Below are 25458 nucleotides of genomic sequence, written 5' to 3'. Positions count from 1 at the left end.
GAAATCCAGGCACCACCACATCTTAACCTAATCTCTTCTTTGTTGGGTGGGAGTGGGTAAGAATTCCCGTAAAGCAATTTAATCTTCTCTGCAATCATGTTGTTCATTGGTGAAGAAGCTGAGACTGAGAGTCGAGAAGCCGAAAGATAAAGTGTGATACAGCTGGGTTAGATCTGTCTGAGGGAGGCATTTCTCTATTCCAAACTATACTTTGTCATGTTTATTCATGAATATACGTGGGCTGGGCTTTCCCTCTCTAGTAGTGTATCTGTCTTATCATGTTTCCTGAATAGTGGTGAGCACTCCCAAGGAGTACGTGATGCAGAAGTCCAGAAAGAGAGTCCCGGTTTGGGATTTTGAGTGACAAGGACTCCAACATCCATTCCAAGCTGCCTGCGATACAAGCAATTGTCAGGCTCCCGACTTCAGCGATGGTCCAAGGGCACCTCCTGGTGGCAGCAGGGTGCCAGCTAGGTGGATTACTCATATTGATGGATTGAGTTTATCTCCTAGTAGAAGCACCAGGATGGTTGTTAAATCATCTCTACTACTGTCAACAGAACAAAAAAAAAGGTCCCCGTTGTGGTAGTTCCAACACCATCTCCCCCAATACTATAAAGACGTTCCACAAGTTGACTTCCTCCACCCAAGCTACTTGGAAACATTTCTTTAACAATTCCATGTTTCCCACTATTTTCAGAAGACATTGCCTAATTGTAATAACAGTCACACAATTTTAAAATTAGGTTTTTTTGTTTGTTTGTTTTGTTTTTTTAAAGACAGGGTTTCTCTTGTAGTCTTGGTTGTCCTGGCCCCCTAAGAGTCTCCTGTCACCCAACATTGTATTTTGGGTTCTGTCCTGAGGTCTCCACAACTAATGCCCCACTAATAGTTACTATCTTTCTATAAGAGTCCCGCCGCCCCCCCACCCCGAGACAGGGTTTCTCTGTGTAGCCTTAGGTGTCCTGGAACTCACTCTGTAGCCCAGGCTGGCCTTTTAACTCCCGAGTGCCACCACCGCCCGCTTCTATAAGACTTTCATTTCACTCCCTCTCTTCTTTCGAGATGGCCTTACTATGCAGTCAAGGCTGGCCAAGAGCTAGCTGTGTAACTCAGACCAGTATCGAATTTACAATAGTCCTACCTCAGCCTCCCAACTGCTGGAAATTACAGGTGTGCACTACCATTTCTAGCCTCAGTTTTCCTTTAAAAAAAAAATACTGAAAAAGATTATGTGATCTGAGTGGTGGTGGCACATGCCTTTAATCCCATTACTAGGGAGGCTTGCTTGGTCTATAAAGCAAGCAACAGGACAGCCAGGGCCACACAGAGAAACCCTGTCTTGAGGGAAAAGAAAAGGAAGGAAGAAAGAAAGATAGAAAGAAAGAAAGAGAGAGAAAGAAAGTGTATGTTTGTGTCTGTGTGTAAGTGTGCACAGAAGCCAGAAAAGGACGCTGGGATCCTGCGGAGTTCGGGTTGTGGGTACCTGTGAACTATCTAGTGTAATGTTGGGGACCATTTTTTGGATCCTCTGCAAGGGCAGCAATTGTTCTCAACTGCTGAGCCATCTCTCCAAACTGTGAGACGTGCCTTTTAATGCATGTTTTTTTTTTTTTTTCCAATTTGTGAAAACTTTTTATTGTGGAAAATTTCAACAACAAAAAGCACAAATGTAGACTTGCGGTTAATTCCCCTGGACCTTTTGTGTAACTTCAACATTTCCCCCTTTATATACACAATGTCATTTACCAAGTGCCTCACAGTGTGTTGTCGTCATTATTATCCACAGTGCTGGGGATCAAGCCCTGGGGACCGACCCTGAACTATACTATAACTATGTCTATATCACCTAATACTTACGCTCAAACGTTCCCTGTAGTCACAAATACCCTTTTATAGTTGGCTTCTTCGCTGGACCTGAAAAAGTCTCACCATTGTACATCTAAATTATGTAAATCATGTGTTATGTAGCTAATTATTTCTTGCTCTTCCACACTGAGTGTGATATGTGAAGTCTAGTTTCTACGTGATACTACTGGCTATGTGGCCATGCCATTTCGACTTCCCTTTGTTGGAGATAAGATGCTAGGGCTGGAGAGATGGCTCAGAGGTTAAGAGTACTGGCTGTTCTTCCTAAAGGTCCTGAGTTCAATTCCCAGCAACCACATGGTGGCTCATAACCATCTATAATGAGATCTGGTGCCCTCTCCTGGCCTGCAGGTGTACATGCAGGCAGAATACTGTATACATAATTTAAAAAATCTTTAAGCTGCTAGAATAGCCTCAGTTCCTCAGCATTATATACTACATTGTGAGCAACAGTCTGTAGGGAATATAAATCCAGGGGTAAAATTACTGAGTTGCTAGGTCATAGGATTGTATATAAAACTAACATGTGACCTGGCTTGGGGGCGCACATCTTTAGTCCCTGCTCTCAGGAGACAGAAGCAGGTGGATCTCTGAGTTCAAGGCCAGGCTGGTCTACAGAGCAAGTACAGGGCTGTTACACAGAGAAACCCTGTCTCAACAAACAAACAAACCAAAAAACTCTAACAAGTCTAAGTGGTACCAAGTTCCCAGAAAAGCTCTACTAGAATAACCTCCCACTTGAAGCAGGTGAGGTACACTGGTGTGTGTTTGCTTTTCTGTCCTCACCAAGGTTTAACATTCACTTTCTTAAGTTTTGTCAGCTGAAGAGGTGTAAGGTGTTATTTCCAACTAGCTGTGATTTGGTTTTTGTCTTATTACTAATGATTTTGAAAATATCTTCTTGATTTTTTTGTTTTTGTTTTTGTTTTTTGGGTTTTTTGTTTGTTTGTTTGTTTTGTTTTTTGAGACAGGGTCTCTCTGTGTAGCCTTGACTGTCCTGGACTCCCTTTGTAGACCAGGCTGGCCTCAAAACTCAGTGATCCGCCTGCCTCTGCCTCCCAAGTGCTGGGATTAAAGGCGTGCTCCACCACTACCCAGCTTATCTTCTTGTTCTTAAGTCTCAAAAAGAACACAAAAAACACACAGAGAGACCCTGTCTCAAAAAACCAAAAACCAACCAACCAACCAAACCAAACCAAAACAAGCCCAGAAGCTCCTATCTTTTACCTGTTTTTCAGGCCACAGGCTTTGTATTGAGCTGTATACTACAGCCTTCTCTAGTTGGCTTTAAAATCGTGCCATTTCACTAATAACTTTGCCTTTGGAGGGAAATCCTTTTCTTCACGTAACTAAATTAATTACTTTTTTCATAAAGCTTGCTCTTTTGTTCTCTTTAAGATACCCTCTCCTTGTAGATAATCCTGTAGATAGTCTGTGTTTCTCCCAATCCCATTACCTTTCACTTTAGGCCTGTGGTCCATTTTGAACAGTGCTATGTAATGGAGATACAATGAGCCATATAAATAATTCAAAACAAACTGGGAGAATGGTCTGTGGGTGGAACTCAATAGCAAAGCATTATTCTAACATGCACAGGGCCCTGCATCTCACACCTCGCATCACAGAGAATAAATTAATTATTTAAATACAAATTTCCAGTAAACATCAAAATGTAAAAATTTGAAATCTATTTTAATATTTCTGACATTTCAACACATAACCAATATAAAAATGGAGATATTAGAACTCCCCTTGAAGTCCTGGAAATCTGTTATTTCATACCTTCAGCACATCCAAGTTTAGACCTGCCACACTTTGGGTACTCAGTAGTCCCATATGGCCAGTGACTACCATGTGGGGCAACACAACCCTTGCTAGTGGTGATCGGTGAGAACGCAAACAAGCTCATTTCTGTATAGCCCATCCAGTCTGTCGGTTCCTGTTTCCCACCAGCCTGCAGGGCAAACACTGAGGCTGTCTTTGTGTCCTAACCTTTTCCATGTCTTTCAGGACTCTGTTCCATCTGCCATCTTTCTGGGTCTTTTCCTTTCTTCCCTCCTGAAGGCTTACTTGCTTGCTAGCCCTATGCTTACCGTTTACTCCATCCTGCCCATATGGAATCAAACCCCTTTGGCTGCACACATGTGTAGACTCTCACCTAATTCCTACCTCTCCTTTTCACTCAAAATGCCTTTTCTTCAGAAACACATCAGTTGGCACTACTTACTGCCTTTTAGACAGAGGTAATCATTTCCCCATTAGTCCCTCCCTCCCACATACCACAAAAGTTTCTCAACTTTTTAGTTACTGCCTTTCCCCCAAGCCCCATAACCTGAGCCCTCCACGGTAACTCTCCCATGTGTAACAGGGCAGCTTTCACAGCTGTTTTTTAATTATGCTTACGATTGCTTTGTTTGCTGTTGTATGGCTACACCTGGGGTACTGAATCCACGTAAGAGAAAGGGCAATTGCCCTGTGAGTGATCTGCTGTGTAGAGCCCGTCCTGGGGCTGTGCCGTGCTCAGTCCTAGCCTGCATGCACCTGACTGTGTGCCACTGTCTTGCCTGATGGTAGACAGGGCTACTTGGGGCTCCTGGTCAGTTATGCTGAAGACAGTAGTATTCCTGAATCAAACAGGCTCAAAACTGCCAGTCTTAATACCCTAAAAACTGCAAAGTTTAAGGGAAAGTACTTGTCTCCACCTCTAGAATATATTGTGTGTGTCTCTTTACATGCTCAGGATGTGCCCTATGGCTTCCTAGGGTGACGTTCTTCTAGAGTTCCCCTCATTCTGGTGAGCTCCTTTGATCCCATGGGAAAGAGAACAGAGGTGCTCCTCTTTCTACTGTGGGCTGACACTAGCTAAGACTGGGTTGTGGTAATATTCCTCACCACCCCTTATGGAAAACAGTTGAGAGACTTGAGAGTGAGAATTGTGGGGGCTAGAGGTGCAGGTCAGTGGTAGAGCGCTTGCCTAGCATGCGTAAGGCCCAGGGCTGCACCCCAAGCGCTGCAAGAAATTAAACTTTTTTTTTTTTTTTTTTTTTTTAAGGAAAAAGAAAAGTGCACCAGGGAGAGTTACTGTTAATCAATATCAACCCAACTCTTTGGTCTAAACAGAGGATTATCATAGGTCAGCCCAGTGAAACAGATCACTATCATGGGGAGGCTGAGATAGGGAGGCACGGTTTTCTGGGGCTCAGAAGCTGGGGGTACAGTAGGAATCAGACATACAGGAGACCAGACCCATAGAGGCGTTGGTCAGGAAAGCAACCACACCAAGAGGCAGTGAGAGAAGCTGAGCTGTTTAATCACCTCCTTGGATAGACTCAAGGATGTGGCCACTCCCGAACAACTCACACCTGGGAGCCACCGCGAGTGGCTGGAGAAGAGCAGCCACTTGAGTCAGAGGGTGAGGCAGGAGAGGCAGGGAAGGCTCCAGCGCCTCCGACTCCATCATCTGGCACTCCTGCCCCCGTGTGGGTCCCGCTTCAGCTCTGAGAGGGTCTTGGCAGATCCCAGAGGCAAAGAACTGAATGGTGGATGGCACACCCTAGCTGTGGTGGCACAATGACCCTGAGGCAGGGACAGTGGTTCCCACATAGCCCACATTGAGGGTGACACTATCTGCACCATGGTGGGGGATTGGAGGCATAAGGCTCGGGAAGAGGTGACAAGATGGGGAAGAGTGGTATCAGGGGTTGCCTGGGTCCCACCACCAGTTCAATTAAATAGCAGAAGAGAAGGTTGTGGGAACACCGTTGGTCCCCAGGGACAGTCCCTGGTGACGGGCTGACCTTAGCAGCAGACCCTAGCAGCAGGCAGTTGTCCTGACAAGAGGGTGGTCTCTGTTGACAGTCCCTGGCAGTTTCCTGAACAGAGAGAGGGAGCTGGCCTGGGAGACTTGCCCCCAACTACTTGTTCTTCTTAAAGAAGCTGAATCGTTTTTCTCGCTCTCTTTCTCTGCCATCCTTGCCGCGAAGCACGATGGAGCCCTCAGGCTGTGACACTGGGGGCATGGTCATGGCCCGGGTCAGGCCTCGGCTGGCACTGGGCACCACTGGCTCTTCTGGCTCTCCAGAGGCAGAGGATGCAGTGGCAATGGCTGCATTCACCACTCTCAGCCATGAGCTCATCTCTGCCTGCAGGGGACAGGGAGACAAAAGCTCATACTCAGGGACTTTGACTTGGGGCAGCCTGGAGCAGACAGAGGGGAAATATGATAGGAGGAAGTAGAAGAGAGATTGTCCTTTTAGGGCATGGAGCATACACTGGTCATGGGGACATATACCTGGGAACCCAGACCCAAAGGCTGAGGTCAAAGGCTTGCTATGAATTTGAGGCCACTCTGAAGTAGGAACCAAGTCTACTGAGTGAGACCCTGTTTCATAAAACCCAACACTGGTAGGGAGAAAGAACAGAGCAGGGCAGGGGAGGGCTCACCTCATCCTTGGCCTGGAATAAGTACTCTTTCCCATCCTGTAAGCTGTTGGCAGAAAAGGCACAGGACAGAGCTAAGAACCTGTGTTTGTCATGTCAGTGTTGCTGTGAGCTCAGAATTCTCCCAGGACTGGGTGGACTGAGAGATTCTGCAGATGTGCGAAGGCAGATTCTTTCTAATGGAGCACAGAGGGCCATAAGCTCATTTCCAGCTGAGACCATGTAGGCTTTTGCTGGTGGCGAGCAGGACCCCGGAAGCTAGGGTGAGCTAGCATCTTGCCCTCACATTCTCCGTTCAAGATAACTTTTCGGCTAGTAGGAGTCAGGATCCAGACTCCCCATTCTCCTCCACCTACAAATGTACCCAAGCACCTCCGTTCACATGCTTTTGCCAAGTAACTTCCTTCCCTCTGGACCTTGCTGGCGATCCACCCAACCTGGCCTTATTTCTGACTCCTCTTTCCATCCCAACGAGAGTAACCCTGGTTCCTACCCCAGCTTGAAGACATGTTTGCGTTTCCGATAATCAAAGGCCACACTGCCCTGGGCCCTGGCCAGACTGACAGGCACTTCTCCATGGTATGGCACTCCTGCACCAGCTGCCCTGGCATCCTTGTAAAAGCCGAGGCTCCCACGTCGAAGTACACAGTACACGTTCTGCCAGGACCTGGGGGAGACATGGCAGGGTCAGAAACCTGGGAGGCAGGCCTTTGTGGGAACTGTAACACGGGACCTGTGGAACTTACAGCTCCATCCCTGCCTTTGGGTCGCTTGTGGCCCTCCTCTGAGCCTATGGCAGTCCTAAGTGCCAGCTCTTTCGCGAAGTCCAAACTGCTATAAAACACCTCCCCCCTCCTTGTGTAGAAAGCTGCCAGGAAACCTTCCTCAGAAGCAGGAAGCTGAGAGGCCACTGGCTCCACGCAGCCAGGCCTGATACCTGTTGGCGGCTTTCTTGTTGACGGCCTCCATCTCCTGTTTGCGGCACAGCATCCCTTCCATCTGTTCCTGAGCAGAGAGCTCAGGGCCTCGTGTGGGCAAGGTGGCAACATGGGCTGATTCAGATGATCTGCTCTGGGGCATCGGAGAAGGAGCAGGGCCCCGGGGCCGGGTCTGCCTCTCTCCCCGGGGCCCACTGAACTCGTCTCCTGGGCCAGATCCCTGTAAGGGGAAAACAATGCCATTGCTAAAAGATGACGTGGATGGTACCCTACCTTGGAGTCAGGAAGTTCTGTGGCCAAGAGCTGGTCTCCCAGCCCAAGCTTCTGTTGAGCTTCATACCCAAGATCCCTACCCACATCTTTTGTCCCTTCATCTCCCAGGTACCCACATCCACCCCTCCAGAGAGACTCACAGGTACTTCTGGGACATTGCTCTGTTCAAGTCTCTGCTGTTCCAACAGGGGCTGCAAAGACAAGAAGCTGTGAGGATGTTGGGGCTGACAGGCTCTAAAGGGATGTTCAGGGATGTGGAATTACCTGTGAGGACTCTGTGTCTGTGCAGACCCCATTAATACTGGGTGCTTGTGTGGCTGGTGGCAATTTTGACTGGGCTCTAGGATGATCAAATGTGACACAGAATAATTAGTCTGTGGCTTGCTTAAGCTGGGCCCAGCTTCCCGGCCCAGCTGTCTAGCTCTTACCCATCCCAGGCAGTGTCAGGGGCGGTCTGGCCATCCACCACACTTCCTTCGGGCTGACTACCAGTCGGCTCTGGAGTTGGGGGCTGTTTCCTCCGTTCTTCCTCCTCCCTCTTCCTTTTCCGCGCCTTCTCCCGCTCTTCCAGCTGTCAGGAAATGGTGAGGTCAGCAAGTATCGGGATGAGGAGGAAAGCTGGGGTGTCTCAGCTCTAGCTCAACACAACAGGAAAGATGGAGAGGAGACTCTAGAAGAGGTAGGGCAAGATGCAGAGGGACTGCGGCAGGGCCCAAGCTGACTGACCCCTGCGCTCCAGGGACGGAGGAATACTGTTGCTCACACGCAGAGACGGGAAGAGAACGAGAGCGGGACTGGGGCAGCAGTGGGGTTGGACAGCTCTGAGGTCCCACAGTTCTCACCGCAGTGAGCTTCTCCAGGGCACTGAAACGCTCCTCCCAGGCCACTGCTGACTTCTGGAAGGCTTCATGCCGTTTGATGAGGCTCTCTACTTCATCCACAGTACAACCCAGTTCCGCACTTCGCACTAGTGGCTCCTGGCTGCACAACCAGGCCTCTGCCATCCCTGCATCTCTCCCAAACACAAGCACTTCCAAAACTGCCATGATTGGGGGAGGGGAGGGTCATAGAAAGATGGAAGGTTAGAGTACATAGTGGCAGGGCATGGTAGCAGCTGTAAACTCAAGCACAGACACAGAGAACACCATTGTCCCAAAGCACTGTCTGAAGATTCCAAGTATAGGATCCTGGAGTTACACACCAAGGGTCCCTGGTATCATGCGCTGTGGTCTCCACAGACAGGCAATGCCCAGACCTTCCCTCACAAGCTCCTTCCCTCCTGCTGGCATCCCCACAGTGGCTCACCAAGCTGTAGCCAGTCCATCTTCTCCTGCCACTTGTCAGCTGTCCCCTGGCGCCGGGACTGTAGCTGAGACAGCTTCTCTGAGATCTGCGGAGTCGGGGAAGAGGCATGACTTAGGACCTACGGGGATTTCCCAAGGTCCCAGGGAGCCACCCAATTATTTCAGCAATTATTTCTAATGTCAGGAGGAGAGGAAAATAGTTCTGGGAAGGGAAGTGAGATTTTAGAAATCCCTGGACAGCTTTGAGAGGACAGAGAGTGAAAGAATTCTTGTGCTAAGGAAAAAACAAACAACCCACACACACACACAAAAACCAACCCACAAACAAACTGAACCGAAAGAGAAATTTCCTGAATGATCCCTGTTCAGTGTGGCTAGCCAGACTCTCTCCAGGCCTCACCTACCTCCTCAGCAGCATAATGGCTCCGGGCCAGCAGCTCCTGCCCCATGTCAATGCAGGAGGAGAAGCGGTCTGCTCTGGCCTCTATTTCTGCTTTGATGCCTTGTTGATTCTTGATAACTAAATCTGCAGAGGACACATCCCTGGGCCAATACAAACTTGGCGTTACTGGCTGTCCCAGCGCCGCCTCAGCTACCAGCAGCATCACACAACCCGTGGAGGACGCCAGGCACTATGGACCTCACCGGGGCCGTTCCTGGGCATCCATCTGCAGGTTAATTCCATCCATCCACAGCATCAGCTCCCGGACAGCCTTGAAGAACCGGAACTTGTCTGTGGTGTCCACCAACAGCTGACGCCGGGCAGCAGAACTTCCCTGGAGCTGAGCCCATGCCTCAGCCACTGCCTGCATGTGGCGGCCAATCTCCTCGGCCTTGTCTCCAGCATAGGCCTTCTGTAGCCTCTCGCCATCATCCTGAACCTGCTGGACCTGTGTGTGGGAACCCACATCTGAGTCAGGCAGAGCTGGCAGACAGCGGAGATGAAGCCTCTCTCATTGCTGCACGTCTTTCTACTTCCTGTCTGTTTCACTAGCCAAAGAGATGCTAGGAGGAACCAGGGTTCAGAGCCATATGTCCTGTTGAACCTCATCTGGGATCCAAGCCTAGCCTAGGGGATAGGGTTCTAAAATCAAGTTGAGCTGTTCTATCCAGGATATTAGGGACATTGAAAATCACCAGGATGAGAGGTGTAGCCTGCACAGTAGGTTTAGGTTGGGGGCTGACTGGTTATATAGGATTAAAAGAATGATCTGTGTTAATTTTGTGAATCCAGTATTCTGGCCTGAGGGGCATCAACAGGTAGGAGTTGGCATGATGGCATGAAGGATCTTGCAGCCACTGGGACCATTTGAAAAATTCACAGGTCCTCATTAAAAGTGTGACCTTAGCTGGCGAGATGCTTCGGTGTGTAAAAAGCACTTGCCCAAGCCTGACTCCTGAAATCTAAGGTGCAAGGATGTCCTCTGACATCCATGCATGCACTGTGGCATGCGTGGTGATTCACATGCATGTACACACGCTATAAAATAAGCCTGAGTGTGGTAGCTGATTCCATTAGCTGGGGCTGTCTGTCTGGAGTGACTTTAACCTCATTTCCAAATGCCCCTCCGGGGCTGCCATCTTCCTAATCTCTCAGAGATCGTCTCTAGTACACAAGATCTCCTCTCCTGCCCCCCCCCCCTTTTCCCACCAAATAGTTTCCTCCTCCCGGCCTTCCCTTCCCCACCTAGAGTCAGACCTGGGTGCTGAGGGCTTGGATGTCGTGCTCGTAGGCACAATGCCGGCGCTGCAGGGCCTCAGCAGCATTGAGGTCGCGGCCAGTGCCATCTGGAAGCTGCTGCTGCTTGTGCTGTACCCGTGCCAGGGCTTGGCGGGCCCCATGCAGGAAGCGCTGCAGCTCGTAAGCAGCAGCCAGCACCTGGCCTCTTGTGTCCAGCAGCTCCAGCAGGTCAGCCCAGGCCTCGTTGAGACTGTCCTTCCACTCAGCCACGGTGGCCCGTGCAGCATGGCCCCCAGCAATGAGCCCGTTGGCCAGTGCATTGGCACTGTCCACGCGCTCCTGGCCAATGGTGCTGGTGTCCCTGGAGAACTCTCGGAACTTGTCCCGGAGCATCTGATGGAGGAAGCATTTGTAGAGATAGGTATGAGACCTACTGTGTGAGGTCCCAGCCTCAAGGAGTAGTCACTTCTCTCCCCAAAACTGAGAACCCACTGGTCAGTAAGCAGGTGTGGCGGTTTTAAATGCACACTGGTGCTTAACAGTAAGAACACGTCCTAAGAAACGCATCGCTGGGGAATTTCACAGGGTGCACGTGTAAACTAAGGTGGCTCGGACAACAGAATACACACTCCTGTATGGCACCTGACATCCCACAAAAGGCACCTAGAGGCGTTGCGAACCTTTAGCCATAGGACACCCTAACTATGGTCTAGACTTCTGCACTGGAGGGCCCAAACCTGTAACCACAGCAGAGAATCTGAAAGTTGCCCTGTTTTATTGAGGTCTGTTGGAAAAGAGTAGCAATTTCATTTTTATCCTCACCTATGGCCACTCCCGTGCCCCTCTTTCTGTACAGTTGCTCAAGTTATGTAACTCAAACCCTACAACAGTGCCTGTTCTGTCTGGCTCTGTGTCCCCACCCTCAGCACTCTGGCTGGGTCAACACTTTGGTCTCCCTGTGGGCTCTGATCCTTGCCAGTGTTGATCTGCGCGGCACTCACAGTCACATGCTCATAGTCCTGGCCCAGTTCATGGGAGGCCGCCACGACTTCACGCTCCTGTATCCACTGTTCCAGGTCATCCAGCTCTCTGCGGAGCTGGCACAGCCGGAGGTGCTCCTGCAGGCGCTCGCGCCGCTCTCCTGCCAGCTCCTTCAGGCTGGCGTACAGCTTGTCCACCTGGGCTTGGCGGATTGTTAGCCTTGTGCTGCAGGAGGAGAGAGAATGGCTTCCTTGGAGCTCTGTCTCCTAACTGCTTGCCAAGTCTCTGCTTCTCCCAACTTTCTAGATTGTTCTGTATGTACGCAGTTCAAAAGATGCCACACAGTCCCTACGCTTCCCGAGAGCCAGCCCTCCTCTCCTCCAGGGTCTTTGCCCTTTGATACTCACACACTCACCTCTCTGGGTGTTCATGGTCAATCATATCTTGGCTGCTGGCTGCCAGTTGTTTGATGGTCTGGGCATAGTCAGCAAGGGCTTGTTCCAATACCTGATGCTTCTTCACTTCAGCCTGGGCACTGAGCTCATCCTGGGAGAGGGAACAACGCATATGAGGCAGCAGAGGTCAGGAGCAGGAAGAACTGGCTACACAAACCGGCCAGTGCTCTGACTCTCACCTTGGCTTTCTCCTGGCCCATCATGTGTAACTCCTGCTCACCCATCCAAGCCTCGGCCTCTGCAGCATCACGATAGAACTGCTGGGCTCGCAGGGCTTCCTCAAGTCGCTTACCCCGGAGCTCCAGCTCGTGGCTCAGGCGTTTCCACATTTCCTGGAGCTCAGCCAGCTCCGGACCTGCTGCTGCTGCTCCCAGGGTCCGTTGCCTCTCTTTGAGGTCTGCAATGCGGGGCTCATGGCCCTGGATCTCCTTCTGCAGAGTCTGCCCCGGCCACAGAAGACACACTGAAAGGCTTGCGAAGGCCCCCTAGATCCGCTCCACCTTGAGCCCTCCCTACACTCTTGCGCTTGAGTCCTCGGGCAGAGTCTTTGTCCAGGCTCAGGGATACAGCATGACAGCCCTCCTATCCTCATGTTCTCAGAAGCCACCCTCCTGAGCTAGCGGAAGTTAAGTCACCAGGGCCAGGGCTACCAGCAGTAAGATAATGCCATAGAAAGCTTAGCATAGGATAAAACAAAGGGGCTGGACACAGCAGCATATGTACAACACCTTCAAACCCTGCAGACACAACTGCATCTCCGTGAGTTCAAAGCTAGCCAAGGACACATGGTAAGGCCTTGTCTCAAAACAGCATCCATCCTCCACTTCCCATCATCACCCCCCGAAAAGGGAAAACACAAAGGTCTGAGTGTGAGGAGGCTCTTGGGAACTTTGTTTTCACCCTTGCCCTCGACCTCACCTGGTTTTTCTTCATGAGAAGCTGGACGCTAGGCAGGTCCTTGCCGTGTTCCATAGAGCTGGCCATAGGAAGCCGCTCAGTCACCCACAACTGCAGAGAAAAAGAAGGTTAGTGGAGATGCAGAGAGGAGCTGCCTAGGGCTGCAGCTGTGTGTGTAAGAAATAGCCATCTCATTCCAGGGTAGAGGGCCTTGGAGAACATCCTCAGGGGACGCTCTCAACATTGCCCAGCCTGGTGGTGACTCACTATCTCATCTTCCACATCCCGGTGAAACTGGTGCTGCTCCCGGGAGGCTTGCAGGCGCTGGCAGCGTTCCTTCATGGGTTGACACAGGGCTCTGAACTTCTCCTCCACAGCCCTTGAGGTCCTTTCTACCTCCCCTGCGCTCTGGTCTTCCTGGGCTAGGGCCTTTGCCTGGGCCTGGATAGCCTCTACCTCCTTTTCTCTCACAGCCATCTCTCGTTCCAGCATCTACAAACACAGAGGAGGAAAGAGATGTCCGTGTCACATTTCCACCTTCAAACTGAGGGGGCCTCACTCCAGGAAGAACATCTCACGGTCTGGATAGGTCAGTCACAAACTTACTTACATACATACATACATACATACATACATACATACTTTTGCAGGACTGTGTCTCTCAGTCAGAAATCCACTTTTGCCTTACTTTGAGATGCTGAAACTAGACCCTATAAGCATTTCTGTTGTTGTCCAGTTGGTACAAGGCCAGTCCTGTCAGGAGAGGGCGCTGGAGGAACAGCATGCTACACTGGGCTTCCACATTGCCATCAGAATGCAAGGGATCTGGTGGCTCTGTCGCCTCCAGGGCCAGGGTGCTGTGCTTGCTATCCCAGGATTCTTAGGGTCAGCAAATCAGCAAAAGCAGCCTATTTCATAAGTACAGTATAGTGGCACACAGCTCCATTCCTTTTATGTACCATGTGGCATTTATTTGTTTGTTTATTTATCTATTTGTTTCTATATGATAAAGACAGCTGAATTGCTGTGACAGAGATCAGATCACCTAGAAAATACAAAATACTTATCATCTGCCTCTGATTTTTCTTTTAACATTTCATTTATTTGTGGGTTTATAGGGGTTTCTCTCCTCCACCATGTAGGTTCTAGGGATTAAACCCAAATAGTCAGGCATTTTTACCCACAGATTGTCCCTTAACAGAGAAAGGTTTGCTGACACCTGCTGAAGAATTCTTTTTAGACTTGCTGTGGCTTACTTGTGGTTACCTCCAAAACTTATGCTGAAATCTGGTCCTCAGAGTAGAGACAGACAGTGGAGGGGCGTCCACAAGGTGAGTAGGCCACAAAAGGGACTTATGTAGTCCCCATGGGACGGGACTAGTTACAGGTTGTAAAGTGAGACTGCCTCTTGTGTTTTGTCTCTTTCACACGAGCTAATTTCCATTCCGTTCTGTCATTTTAAGACACAGTACAAGACTCTCATTGGAAACTGAGCAGATGCTGGTGCTACACTCTTGGACTCCAAACTCTTAATTCCAAAACTGCAAGCCAAAATGAACTTTAAAAAAAATCACCCAGTCTCAAGTGTTTTACTGTAGCAACAGGAAACAGACTGAGGCAGGCATGGTGGTGCTTGTAATCCCAGCACACAGGGAGGCAGGGGCAGGCAGATCTCTGTGAGTTTGAGGCCAGCCTGCTCTACAAAGTGAGTCCAGGACAGCCAAGGCTACACAGAGAAACCCTATCTGGAAAATAAACAAGACTGTGACAATACCTATTCTAATAATACCTGCTAGTAATGAATATCTGTCCAAGTTATCAGTGTGGCCCGTCTCCTAACTTCCCTGAATGACACAGAGCCCTGTAGACTGTGATACAGTCTTTAATTGAAATCACTGTCAGAAATCCTAAGAGGCGTCGTCTCCCAGGCTTCCTGAATTCCAGAACCTGGGCTCCCTCTTCCACTCTGCTGTTCACTTTCCCCAAAGGTCCCTTGCAAACCTGCTGCTTCTTTAGCAGAATGTTGACACTGGTGAGGTCCTTGCCATAGTCATCAGAGTGCAGCTGGGCCTGCAGGCTCTCCAGCCAGCTCTCCAGGGCAGAACAGCTTTGGGCAAATAGCTCTGCCCGGTTGGCATCAAAAAGGCTGCGGGCCTTGGCTTGGGTGGTGGTCTCCAGTTCATCCCAGCGCCTGTGCAGGTCCTCCAGCTTCTCTGACACTAGGACTTTGAGTTCTGGCTTTTCAAGAGTCAGCTCCCGCCCTTCCTAGGTGACAAGACAAAAGAGCCAGAGTTAGATACCACTGAATGTTGCGGGTTGATCACAGGTCACGGATCTGGACAGCAGAAAACTGAAGTGTACCAAAGTAGTTCTGACTTCCTGTGTGAGGGGGGCTGATTAACAGACTTTCCCCCAGAGGGTTTGAAAGCCTTCTAGACTCCTCTTCACTGTGGATCTACTCCACTCCTTATTTTATTTGTTTAGGTTTTTCGAGACAGGGTTTCTTTGTGTAGCTTTGGTTGGCCTGGACTCACTTTGTAGATCAGGCTGGCATCAAACTCAGAGATCTGCCTGCCTCTGCCTCCCGAGTGCTGGGATTACAGGTGTGTGCCACCACACCTGGCCCTTTTTAAAGATCCAACTTGACTCTCACTTAGGAAGCCGTTGTGAGCTGAGCATGGTGGCTCATGCCTGAATTTCGGCACTTAAGAGGCTGAGATGGGGCTGAAGAGATGGTTCAGTGGTTAAGAACACTGACTGCTCTTCTAGAGGTCCTGAGTTCAATTCCCAGCAACCACATGGTGGCTCATAAACATCTACACTGTGATCTGATGCTCTCTTTTGGCCTGCAGGTGTACATGCAGGCAGAACACTGTATACATAATAAATAAATTTTAAAAATAAATTAATTTTTTAAAAAAGAGGCTAAGACAGGAAGGCTGCTGTGAGCTCAGTGCCAGCCTGGTCTACATAGCAAGACTCTGTCTTAAAAAACATATCTTATGGTGGCTGGAGAGATGGCTCAGAGGTTAAGAGCACTGGCTGCTCTTCCAAAGGTCCTGAGTTCAATTCCCAGCAACCACATGGTGGCTCACAACCATCTATTATGTGATCTGGTGTCCTCTTCTGGTGTGCAGGTGTACATGCAGACAGAACACTGCATAGATAATAATTTTTAAAAATCTTAAAATGCCAGGCGTGGGGGTGCATGCCTTTAATCCCAGCACTCAGGAGGCAGAGGCAGGCGGATCGATTTGAGTTCGAGGCCAGCCTGGTCTACAAAGGGAGTCTGGGACAGCCAGGGCTACACAGAGAAACCCTGTCCCGAAAAACAAAACAAGCAAACAAAAACACCTTAAAACATATATTATAACCTACTTGCGGTCTTTCCTTATTTTGGGTTCCCTACTGCTCATAGCTTCTAGTATTATGTTGTACATGGAATTCAATTATCTGCTGTCACTTCATGTTTAACTCACATCTTCTCACTACAGCAAGCAAATCTCATGTGGTCTCCCCAGTTTTAGCCTCTCAGCTTGCAGACTTGTTTCTATGGGACGTACAGAAGCATGAGAGGTAAGACAGAAGTGCCCTCAGCCAATGGCAGACAGCGAGCGAGGGAGGATACTCAGTGACTTCATGCATGGATGGGCTAACACCACTCAGGTCTGTGTAGCCTCCCGGGGCGTCCCAGCAGCTCCGAGCCCCATCAACCTGCTGGCAAGCCTGGCATTATGACATTATTCTCCCTGTCCCTCCATTTGTGGTTGTGGGGAGAGAGCCTGGGCCTCACACATACCACATACATGTTCTGCTACTGAGCTACATCTTATCCCAGTATATCCGGGCCACACTGTTCTTTCTTCTGTCTCATCTTCCCACTCCTCTCCTGGTATTTGGTGGGGTCACCTCTCCTGAGATTGGGCTGCTCCATAATTCTGGCTTCAGAGCCTGCTTCTGAGACCATGAACTCAGATGCTTCCAGGCCCTTTCTATGGCTGCTGGATAAAGAGGACCAGAGGCTAGCTTGGCTTGTATGGCTTCAAAGTCTTTAGCATATTCCGTGCTGAGTGACCCAGGCTTTTCCTGACCTTGCCCAGGACACTCTTCTGACCTTTGCCTCCAAGAGCCTTATCATGCCTTCTGTGCTCCCAACAGGCTGACTTCCTCTTGCTCCCCATTTCCCCTCACACTTCTGGCTTTCTGCTTATCATCACTCTCAGCCTAGAACCTAATATTTCTGCTTGTCACATTCTCCTTACCTTCCACGGACGGCCCTGGATACATTTCTTCATCTCTACTCTGCTTTGTGTCCAGGCTTTATGGACTCTACCGTTTGGTACCCAGTATATTCTACTCTGGATCTTTTCACTTGTTTCTGTAATCCTGGGCATTGAACAAAGGGGCAAAGCTACAGCTCCTTTTTTCCTTTTCACTTTGAAACAGAATCTCACTTAGTTGCCGAGGATGGCCTTGAACTTGGGATCTTCCCACCTCAGCTTCACAAGTAGCTAGTTACCATAGGCCTGGGGCACCAGAGTAGCCTTCTGCTCTGGGTGTGATTTAATGCTCTATGTATATTTCACATCGTGGCTACAGTGTTTTTCCTGGAAGTCTGAGCCAGTAGTAGCATCACCTCCTTTCCTCTCAGTGATTTGCATATGGTACTAAGTATGTATCTGCTGAGCAAATGCAAACATTGCAAACTGCTCTCTCCCCAGTTCTTATGCTCTTGAGGGAGGGGAAACGTCCTTTGATACGCCATGGACCACTAGCAACATGCTAGCTCGCATCACCATCTCTAGGGATATCTGGTAGGAATATTCACTTGTCCCCAGCAACTGAGACAGAGCTCTGTGAGAAACTGACAAGAGTCCTAGGAATGACAGCAAAGGTTGTCAAACCATGGCAAATGACCAAAATCTGGCCCTCCTGCCTCTTTGTATAGAGCAAGTTTTACTGGGGGACAGCCATGCTCACTAGTCTCTAGGCCTTTGTGCTGTGACAACAGAGACAAGGACCTGCGACACAAGCTGTTTGGTTTACAAAGCCGGAAGTATTTCCTGTCAGCCCTTTACAAACGTCTGCAGACCCCGCGTGAAGAGGACAGTGGTACTACAAATCCAGAAACAGCTATGATACCAATCCCAAGCCACACTTGGCTCTCTAGTCTGTTGGTTTTGTTTTGATTTGTTTTCTTTCTTTTTTTTTTTTTTTTTCAAGACAGGGTTTCCCTGTGTAGCCTTGGCTGTCCTGGACTTGCTTTGTAGATCAGGCTGGCCTCAAATTAAACGCATGCGCCACCACGCCCGGCCTATTGAATTTTCTTGAAAGTTCTGTCTAACAGAACTTCATCCCCAGGAAGCAGCCCCAAAGGCTCACTCATCTTACAGCTCTGGCCATACTAAGTTACCTTGTCCACTTTGTCTAGCCAGTCCTTGTTGGCTGCCAGCTCGGCCATGAATGCTTGGTGCTTTTGCCACTTGGTGTGCAGGTTGCGGGCCTCATCATAGGACACGTCCTGAGCTGTCAGCATCTTCTCATCAATCCAGAGTTTCAGCTGGCACAAGCACGAAGCAAGAATGAGGGAGGGAATCTTTTAGAGGGAAGAAGTGGTGGGGCAGATGGGCCAGGAGATGCAGAAGACTCCAGAAAATGCTGTGAGGGGCGTGTATGTATGAAAGGGATGACTGGTTAGGAAATGCCACAGGGATACCGGGGAACTGAGGGCCTCACCTCCTGACAGTCTTGCAAGAAGTGCTGCTGCTCTCGGTTGTCCCGAAGGCGGCCTAAAAGCTGCTGCGCTGCCTCCTGATTCTTCCTGTGTCTGCAATGACAGCCCAGGGTGCAACCATGACCCTCAACTCACCTAGAAGGCCCAGTCCCCCTATGTGAGTAATGTCCCCCAGGGGTCTGATCACCAGGCCTGCTGTCCTAATAGGCTCCAATCTGCCTTGATGTGCCGAGACCACTGTGGATCCTGGCCCAACCACTACAGCCACTCTGACTGTCCTCTGTTTTGTCACGGGCCTCCAGCTCCCTGCCACTTCCTCTAAGGTGCATCACTGGTCCACCACCCTCTGCACACCTCTTCTCGACAGAGTCCGCCTTCTCTTGGATCTTCTCAGCATGGATATTGCCCTTGGACACCAGCTGTCGTCCAGCCTCCAGGAGTCCACGGATGCGCTCTCCATTGGCATCCATGGTGCTCATGAAGTCTTCCAGCTTTTTAATGGCCACATCTGCTGCCTGGAGTGTCCCCGGCATCTCCGTGTGAGACAAAACATATTCCTGTGTGGAAGAGAGTGCAGCATGCTCACTTCTCATAGCATGTTGGTCCTACCCGTCTGAGAGGACTTGCCCAGAGGCGCACAGGGACCAGCCTGGTGAGGAACAAGGTGGTCCAGATGGCTCTGAAGATGGCACCGGGGCCACTAATGTGTGTGTGTGGGGGGAGGGGGGCGGGGGGGTCTTACAATGCAAGGCAACTGGGTTGGAGGACTTTTACCAGTCCAAATCCTGTTCTGCCTTATTTGTAACTATTGACTCATTTAACAGTTAGAGGACTAGTCAGGCTTTTCACTTCTTCTAAAGTTGGTCTGGTTATGTTGACATGTAAATTTTGTTAGAATTATTATATTCTAATAACACAGCTGTTGTCAAGATATCAGATATCTTGCATATTGGATAGCTACGTTACAATTCATAACAGTAGCAAAATTACAGTTATAACGTAGCAACAAAATAATTTTATGATTGAAGGTCACCACAACATGAGGAACTGTTTTAAAGGGTTGAAACATTAGGAAAGTTGAGAACCATTGTAATAACACATAAGTATGTTATTAGAACATATTTCTTTCATGTTTCTGTGGGGTGTTTTGTTTGTTTGTTTGTTTGTATGTTTTTTGAGACAGGGTTTCTCTGTTGTAGCCTTGGTTGTCCTGGACTCGCTCTGTAGACCAAGCTGGCCTGGAACTCATAGCGAACCACCTATGTCTGCCTCCCTGTGTGCTGGGATTACAGGCGTGCACCATCACGCCTGCCTGGTTTCGAACATATTTCTAATATGTTCTTCCTGCCTATCTTGCTTGCTCAACTACTCCACCCACTAGTACTACCTACCCCTTCTGCCACTTTCTTTTGTCCTTCCCTTCATGCCTATTTTTCTCTTCTTCCTAGTGGGACTATGTTCCCTGGGCTCTTACCTGGCTGCTGAGCACACCCTCAGCCTGGCGAGCATCTCTCAAAAAACCCTGGAAGCCGTGGGCCTGGGCCAAGCGGCCTTGCCGGCTCTCCCACATGCGACCCAGCTCCTCCCAGCCGGTTCCCAGGGCTTCCAGCCTCTGCCTGAGGAAGAGGCACTGGGGATCAGCCTGGTCTCTGGTCACCTCCTCGCCCAAGGTCCTGAGGCGGCTGTACTCGCTCTGGGCTCTCTCCACCTCTCCCCGCAGGGCAGCATGCTGGGCTAAGAGGGCTTCTGCCTCAGGTAGGGTGGCAGGCCCTTCTTCAGAGGCTACAGCAGTCTGTGTGCGGCCTAGCCAGGCCTGGAAGTCATCCAAGCTGCGCAGGAAATCCTGCAGCCGCCGAGCCTCACCCAGGGACTCTTCTCTGCGCCTCATGGTGGTCCGAAGATCCTCCCAGCCAGCTTGTACCTCTCCAAGCCGGGTGTTGATGGCAGGGGCTTGGGCTGGGTGCCCAGCAGCCAAGGCATTTGCCTCTTTGGTCAGCTCATCCACCCGGGCGGAGATGGCTTCCAGATCTCTCTCAGTCCCAGCCAGCTTCCGCTGCAAGGCCAGCACACCAGCTAGATCGTTGCCCAGGCCCTGGGTGGACTCGATGACCTTGGTCTTCTCTCTCATCCAGGCCTTGGTCTCTGTACACTCCAGGTGGTAATTCTGGATGCTCAGGGCTGATGTCAGAGCCGCCTTTTTACCATCTGCCAGGGACCGAAACTGTTGCCACCTGTGAGTAGGGGAAAGGCTTACACGAGGAAGGGCTCCGCTTCCTCGCCCTGGCCAGGCACTTGGGAACCTCTCTTCTCACTGCTCTTCTCTGCACTCACCTCCTACTTCTACTTTCATAAGGGGATACTCAGCCCTGCTCCCCACTTCCTTGTTCTGATAGTTCCCAGCCTCCGTGGACTGCCCTGACCTCCTCTCCCCCTTCCACCCTCCCCCTCCCCAGCTCCAGGGGTTCTCTGTGTAGCCTTGGCTGTCCTGGACTCGCACTGTAGACCAGGCTGGCCTTGAACTCACAGCGATCCACCTGCCTCTGCCTCCCAAGTGCTGGGATTAAAGGCGTGCGCCACCACACCTGGCTCTGACCTCTTCTCTTACTCCGTTTATAACTTCTCTTTTCTCAATGTATTCCAGTCAAGGTTCTTTCCTCATTTTCAGCCACCCTTCCACCAGGCTGAGTCTCAGGCTCTGCCACATTTTCCCTCTAACTTCCATCTGCACTGCCTCGTGAGCAAATGCTTGCTTGCTTGCTTGCTTTCTTTCTTTCTTTCTTTCTTTCTTTCTGTCTTTCAATCAGTCCCTGGGGCTGCCTCCCACCTCAAGCCCACCTGTGGTTGAGCTGCTCCTGGGTGCTGATGATACGGTCCTTGCCTGGTGGACTGGCCTTCAGCAACTGCTCAGCAATGTCATTGACAGCAGTGACCCGTGCAGCCAGGGCATTCATCTCAGGCTCCAAGGTCTCAAATCTGAGGCAAGCGGAGAGTTGGCCCTGAATGATGTGAGGCAGCAGGGCACCCAGGTGGCTTCCCTCACATGCCCTTAAACATGAGGCTTCTGCCCCAGCACCGCTGGGCCTCTTAGCCTACAAGGTCCACAGCACCCGTGGGTCAGAGGCTCCCACCATCTCAAAGTGAGGAGGAAAACTACCCACTGTAGGGTTGCTCAAAAACACAGTGCAGGCCCAAAGCCAGGAATACCTGTACACCAAGTCAAATGCAACTGTGGCATGAGCCTTCAGTGTCCCCCTTACCTTCAGTGCTCTTACCTCCTAAGCACCACCCACACCCCACCCTGCTACAGTGAGCAAAAAAGACAACCAAGAACAAATGTCTAAGCATAGAGACGTGAAATACAACTTCTTTGGGAAGGGACGCCTGAAATTTCTGTTTTGTTTTGTTTTGGTTTTGGTTTTTCGAGACAGGGTTTCTCTGTGTAGCCTTGGCTGTCCTGGACTTGCTTTGTAGACCAGGCTGGCCTCAAACTCACAGTGATCCACCTGCGCCGGCTCCCAAGTGCTGGGATTAAAGGCGTGCGCCACCACACCTGGCCACCTGACATTTCTGTAAAGGGCCAGGTGAGTAAATATTTTGACTCTGTGAGCCACAGGCTGAGGCACAAGTCCTCAACTTTGCTAGGTGGGATGAACACAGCCACGGCATCCGTAAGTGGGGGGCGGGGGGCGGCATAGCTCTGCTCCAATAAAACTTTATTTACAAAACAAAAAAGCCAACTCAGGCAGCAGGCTGGATTTAGCCCAAGGGTTATAGTTTGTCAAGCCCACACTCCAACAGGAGATCTTAAAAACTAAGAAAAATAAACAAATAAACAACAGCAGCAACAACAACAACAACACAAAACAAAACAAACCTAAAACTGCCAGGAAAGTTGATTATAGATTGACAGTAGGTGATATCTAGGATTTACTAATTTTGTTTCATGTGACAATGGTACTGAAGTTCAATAAGAATTTTCTTTGTGCTGGACATGGTAGCACATGCTTTTAATCCCAGCCCTGGGAAGGCAAGTCTCTGTGACAGCCAGGGCTACACAGTGAAAACCTTTCTCAAAGAAAAAAGGAAAAAGCTGCCCTTTCTAAATGACTGTAAGGTTTACTGTTCTTTGGATACAGCACTTGTGTGTATGCTTGCGTGTGTGCGTGCGTGCGTGCGTGCGTGCGTGCGTGTGTGTGTGTGTGTGTGTGTGTGTGTAAGCCATCCCTCCAGCCCAGGTATATATTCTTTTAAGTCAGGGTCTTACTATGTAGCCAAGGCTGCCCTGGAACTTGCTACACAGCTCAGAATGGCCTCAGACTTAGAGAGGCTGCCATGGCCTCTTGGATGCCGGCATCATAGGCATGCTCCACACCCAGCTTCCAAGCACGTGGCTATTTTAAGTCCACACATAACTAAAAAGTATTATTAGTATACATTAGGATGCTTCCTCATCTTTCTTAAAGGGGCCACCCTGAGGAATCATCTGAGGCTTGCTTTTAAAAAGGGACGCAAATCAAAACAAGCAACATATTGACAACAATGGAGTCTGGGAGATGGACACATGGGTTTGTTGTGACATATTCTCTACTTGTGAGTATATGTAGCATTTCCATTAAAACTTTAAATCGTAGGGCATGGTGGCACATGTCTGTAATCACAGCACTCAGGAAGCTAAGACAGGAGAATTGCTGCATTTCGCCAAGCCTAGGCTATAGAGTAAGACTTTGTCTCAGTATTCTAAAGACAAGAGCAAGAGAGATTGGGCTGGAGAGATGGCTCAGAGGTTAAGAGCACTGACTGCTCCTCCAGAGGTCCTGAGTTCAATTCCCAGCAACCACATGGTGGCTCACAACCATCTATAATGTGATCTGATTCCCTTTTCTGGCCTTCAGGTGTATGTATAGGCAGAGCACTGTATACATAATAATAAAGGAAAAAAAAAAAAAAAAGAGCAAGAGAGATAGATGGCTCATTGGTTAAGAGAACTGGCTGCTCTTCCAGAGGACCTGGGTTTGGTTCCCAGCACCCATATAGTGGCTCATGTAGCCATCTGTAACTCCAGTTTCAGAGGATCTAATGCCCTCTTCTGACTTCTGCAGGCACCAGGCACAGGTAGTATACAGACACACATACAAGGAAAACACACACACACACACACACACACAAATACATCTTAAAAAAAAAAAAATATATATATATATATATATATATATATATATACACACACACACTAAAACTACAAGAGAAACAACAGAACTCTATAGAGAGATGATCGTTGTGAGTCAGAAGGATGCAGTTAAGGTGAAGAGAGATTGTAGCAGGCAGGGTATAGTGGTATTTGCATCCTTGTACCAGGCCCCCCAGCTCACAGGTGAAGCACCTCAAAGAAAATGGTGGACCTTACCTCTGCTGGACCACCTCCAGGTCCTCCAGCCGCTCAGGTAGGGCCAGCCCGTTGAGCCACTGCTCCTTCTCCTCGACCCAGAGCCCACAGGCCCCAGCCTCGCTGAGCATGGTATAGAGTGCCAGGGCTGCCTCCAGGGCACGCGCGCGCTCACCCGCCTGGGCCTGCAGCTCCTCATAGTGCTGCTCCAGAGTGGGCACCCTGCCCTGTACCTCAGGTGTATGGCTCAGTGCAGGTGGCAGGGCTGCGGCCTGCTCCCTCAAGGCATCCAGTGTGGGCCGGTGGGCTCTGATCTCCTCCTCGAGGGCCCGATGCTGCCTGGCCAGGGCCTGTGTGGAGAACTCATCATGCCCCATCTCAGGGCTAGACACCAGGCGTAGTGCATCCACCAACCAGGCCTCCATGTCATTTGCATCTGCCTGGAACTGGTAGAGGCTGGCAGCCTGTGCTAGCCTCTGGGCTCGCTCCTCGGCCAGGGCTTCCAGGCGCTCCCACTGGGCCTGGAGCTCTGCTGCCCGGGTTGATGCTTGGCTGGCTCCAGGGTGGCCCTCAGCAACCAACTGCTGCCCTTGTTCCAGGGTGAGCTTCAGGGGCCCTAGACGGCCACTCATCTCACCGCGTAGTGCTGTGTGCTTGTTGAGCAGGCGGAGGACGCCGGTCAGGTCTCGGCCTGTGTCGGCGGAGGCCAGGAGGTGCTGCTGCTCCCGAACCCAGGCCTCAGCCTCACCAACTTCCCAGAGGAACCGCCAGAGACGACGTGATTCTTCCAGACGGGCCCTTCGCGTTGCTGCCAATTCACACAGGGCCTCATAGCTCTGCTCCAGAGTGGCTACCCTCTCAGACACCAGTTGTGGGTCACACGGTTTATACTCTGAAAAAAGAAAAAACAAGCCAGAGGTCCAGGGCTTTAAGTTGCTACCCAGCCACCCGTTGTCATGCGTCACCCCAGCTCACCCTGGTAAGGCCTCCCTTCTGGACCCAGCTGTCACCATTTTACCTACTCATGGGTGATCCTGCCCCCTCCCCCCCAGTTTTCCCAAATGACAAGCCTGCTCCCTGTTTCCCAGTCCGTCCATTGCCAGCCTCCCTCGCCCCAGTTTTCACCTTTCCCCGGGTCACAGAAGCGCAGGGCAGAGGCGCTGACGGCTCGCACCCTCTCAGCCTGCACTGCGATGTCTGCTTCCACCAGCTCGTGGAGCTGCAGCAGGTCTTCTACCCCAGCCAGGTGCTTCCCGAGATCCTGAGACTGCAGCCGGCCCTGCCAGACACACACGGCGTGCCAGCGCCCATCCAAGGACTGCCTCGCACCCTGTCAGCGTGCCAACCCCACTGCAGTGTCTTCGCACACCTGCACGCACACGCACCACACACACACACACACACACACACACACACACACACACACACACACGCACACACAGCAACACCCTAGTTCTGTTCTCACATTTGGTTCTTTATCCTCAGTTGCCCTCCCCATGGATC

At 50.4% G+C, this 25458-nt stretch overlaps 1 protein-coding gene across 3 annotated transcripts in view; it reads right to left on the bottom strand.

Moving 5' to 3' along the window:
• Positions 1 to 4974: 4974 nt before the first annotated feature.
• The window catches only part of Sptbn2 (spectrin beta, non-erythrocytic 2), a 43564-nt gene continuing 23080 nt past the window's right edge, over positions 4975 to 25458 (bottom strand). For all 3 annotated transcript variants that reach the window (XM_051145843.1, XM_051145844.1, XM_051145841.1), the window contains 25 exons: positions 25081 to 25234; positions 23977 to 24847; positions 21408 to 21545; positions 20047 to 20803; positions 18927 to 19129; positions 18575 to 18665; positions 18252 to 18398; positions 14840 to 15103; positions 13106 to 13330; positions 12860 to 12949; positions 12121 to 12381; positions 11902 to 12032; positions 11507 to 11711; positions 10524 to 10898; positions 9470 to 9714; positions 9229 to 9367; positions 8826 to 8910; positions 8363 to 8559; positions 7949 to 8091; positions 7785 to 7860; positions 7661 to 7711; positions 7247 to 7467; positions 6803 to 6976; positions 6313 to 6355; positions 4975 to 6011 (listed from right to left, as the gene is read on the bottom strand). In XM_051145843.1, the coding sequence (XP_051001800.1) occupies positions 5784 to 6011; positions 6313 to 6355; positions 6803 to 6976; positions 7247 to 7467; positions 7661 to 7711; positions 7785 to 7860; positions 7949 to 8091; positions 8363 to 8559; positions 8826 to 8910; positions 9229 to 9367; positions 9470 to 9714; positions 10524 to 10898; positions 11507 to 11711; positions 11902 to 12032; positions 12121 to 12381; positions 12860 to 12949; positions 13106 to 13330; positions 14840 to 15103; positions 18252 to 18398; positions 18575 to 18665; positions 18927 to 19129; positions 20047 to 20803; positions 21408 to 21545; positions 23977 to 24847; positions 25081 to 25234 (5514 nt within the window). In that variant the 3' untranslated portion in view covers positions 4975 to 5783. The remainder of the gene's footprint in view (positions 6012 to 6312; positions 6356 to 6802; positions 6977 to 7246; positions 7468 to 7660; positions 7712 to 7784; positions 7861 to 7948; positions 8092 to 8362; positions 8560 to 8825; positions 8911 to 9228; positions 9368 to 9469; positions 9715 to 10523; positions 10899 to 11506; positions 11712 to 11901; positions 12033 to 12120; positions 12382 to 12859; positions 12950 to 13105; positions 13331 to 14839; positions 15104 to 18251; positions 18399 to 18574; positions 18666 to 18926; positions 19130 to 20046; positions 20804 to 21407; positions 21546 to 23976; positions 24848 to 25080; positions 25235 to 25458) is intronic.

The sequence above is a fragment of the Acomys russatus genome, chromosome 5 (genome assembly GCF_903995435.1).
Source record: "Acomys russatus chromosome 5, mAcoRus1.1, whole genome shotgun sequence".
NCBI classification, from domain to species: domain Eukaryota; kingdom Metazoa; phylum Chordata; class Mammalia; order Rodentia; family Muridae; genus Acomys; species Acomys russatus.
The sequence above is the reverse complement of the archived record's forward strand: the minus strand, read 5'-3'. Positions and strand labels throughout refer to the sequence as shown.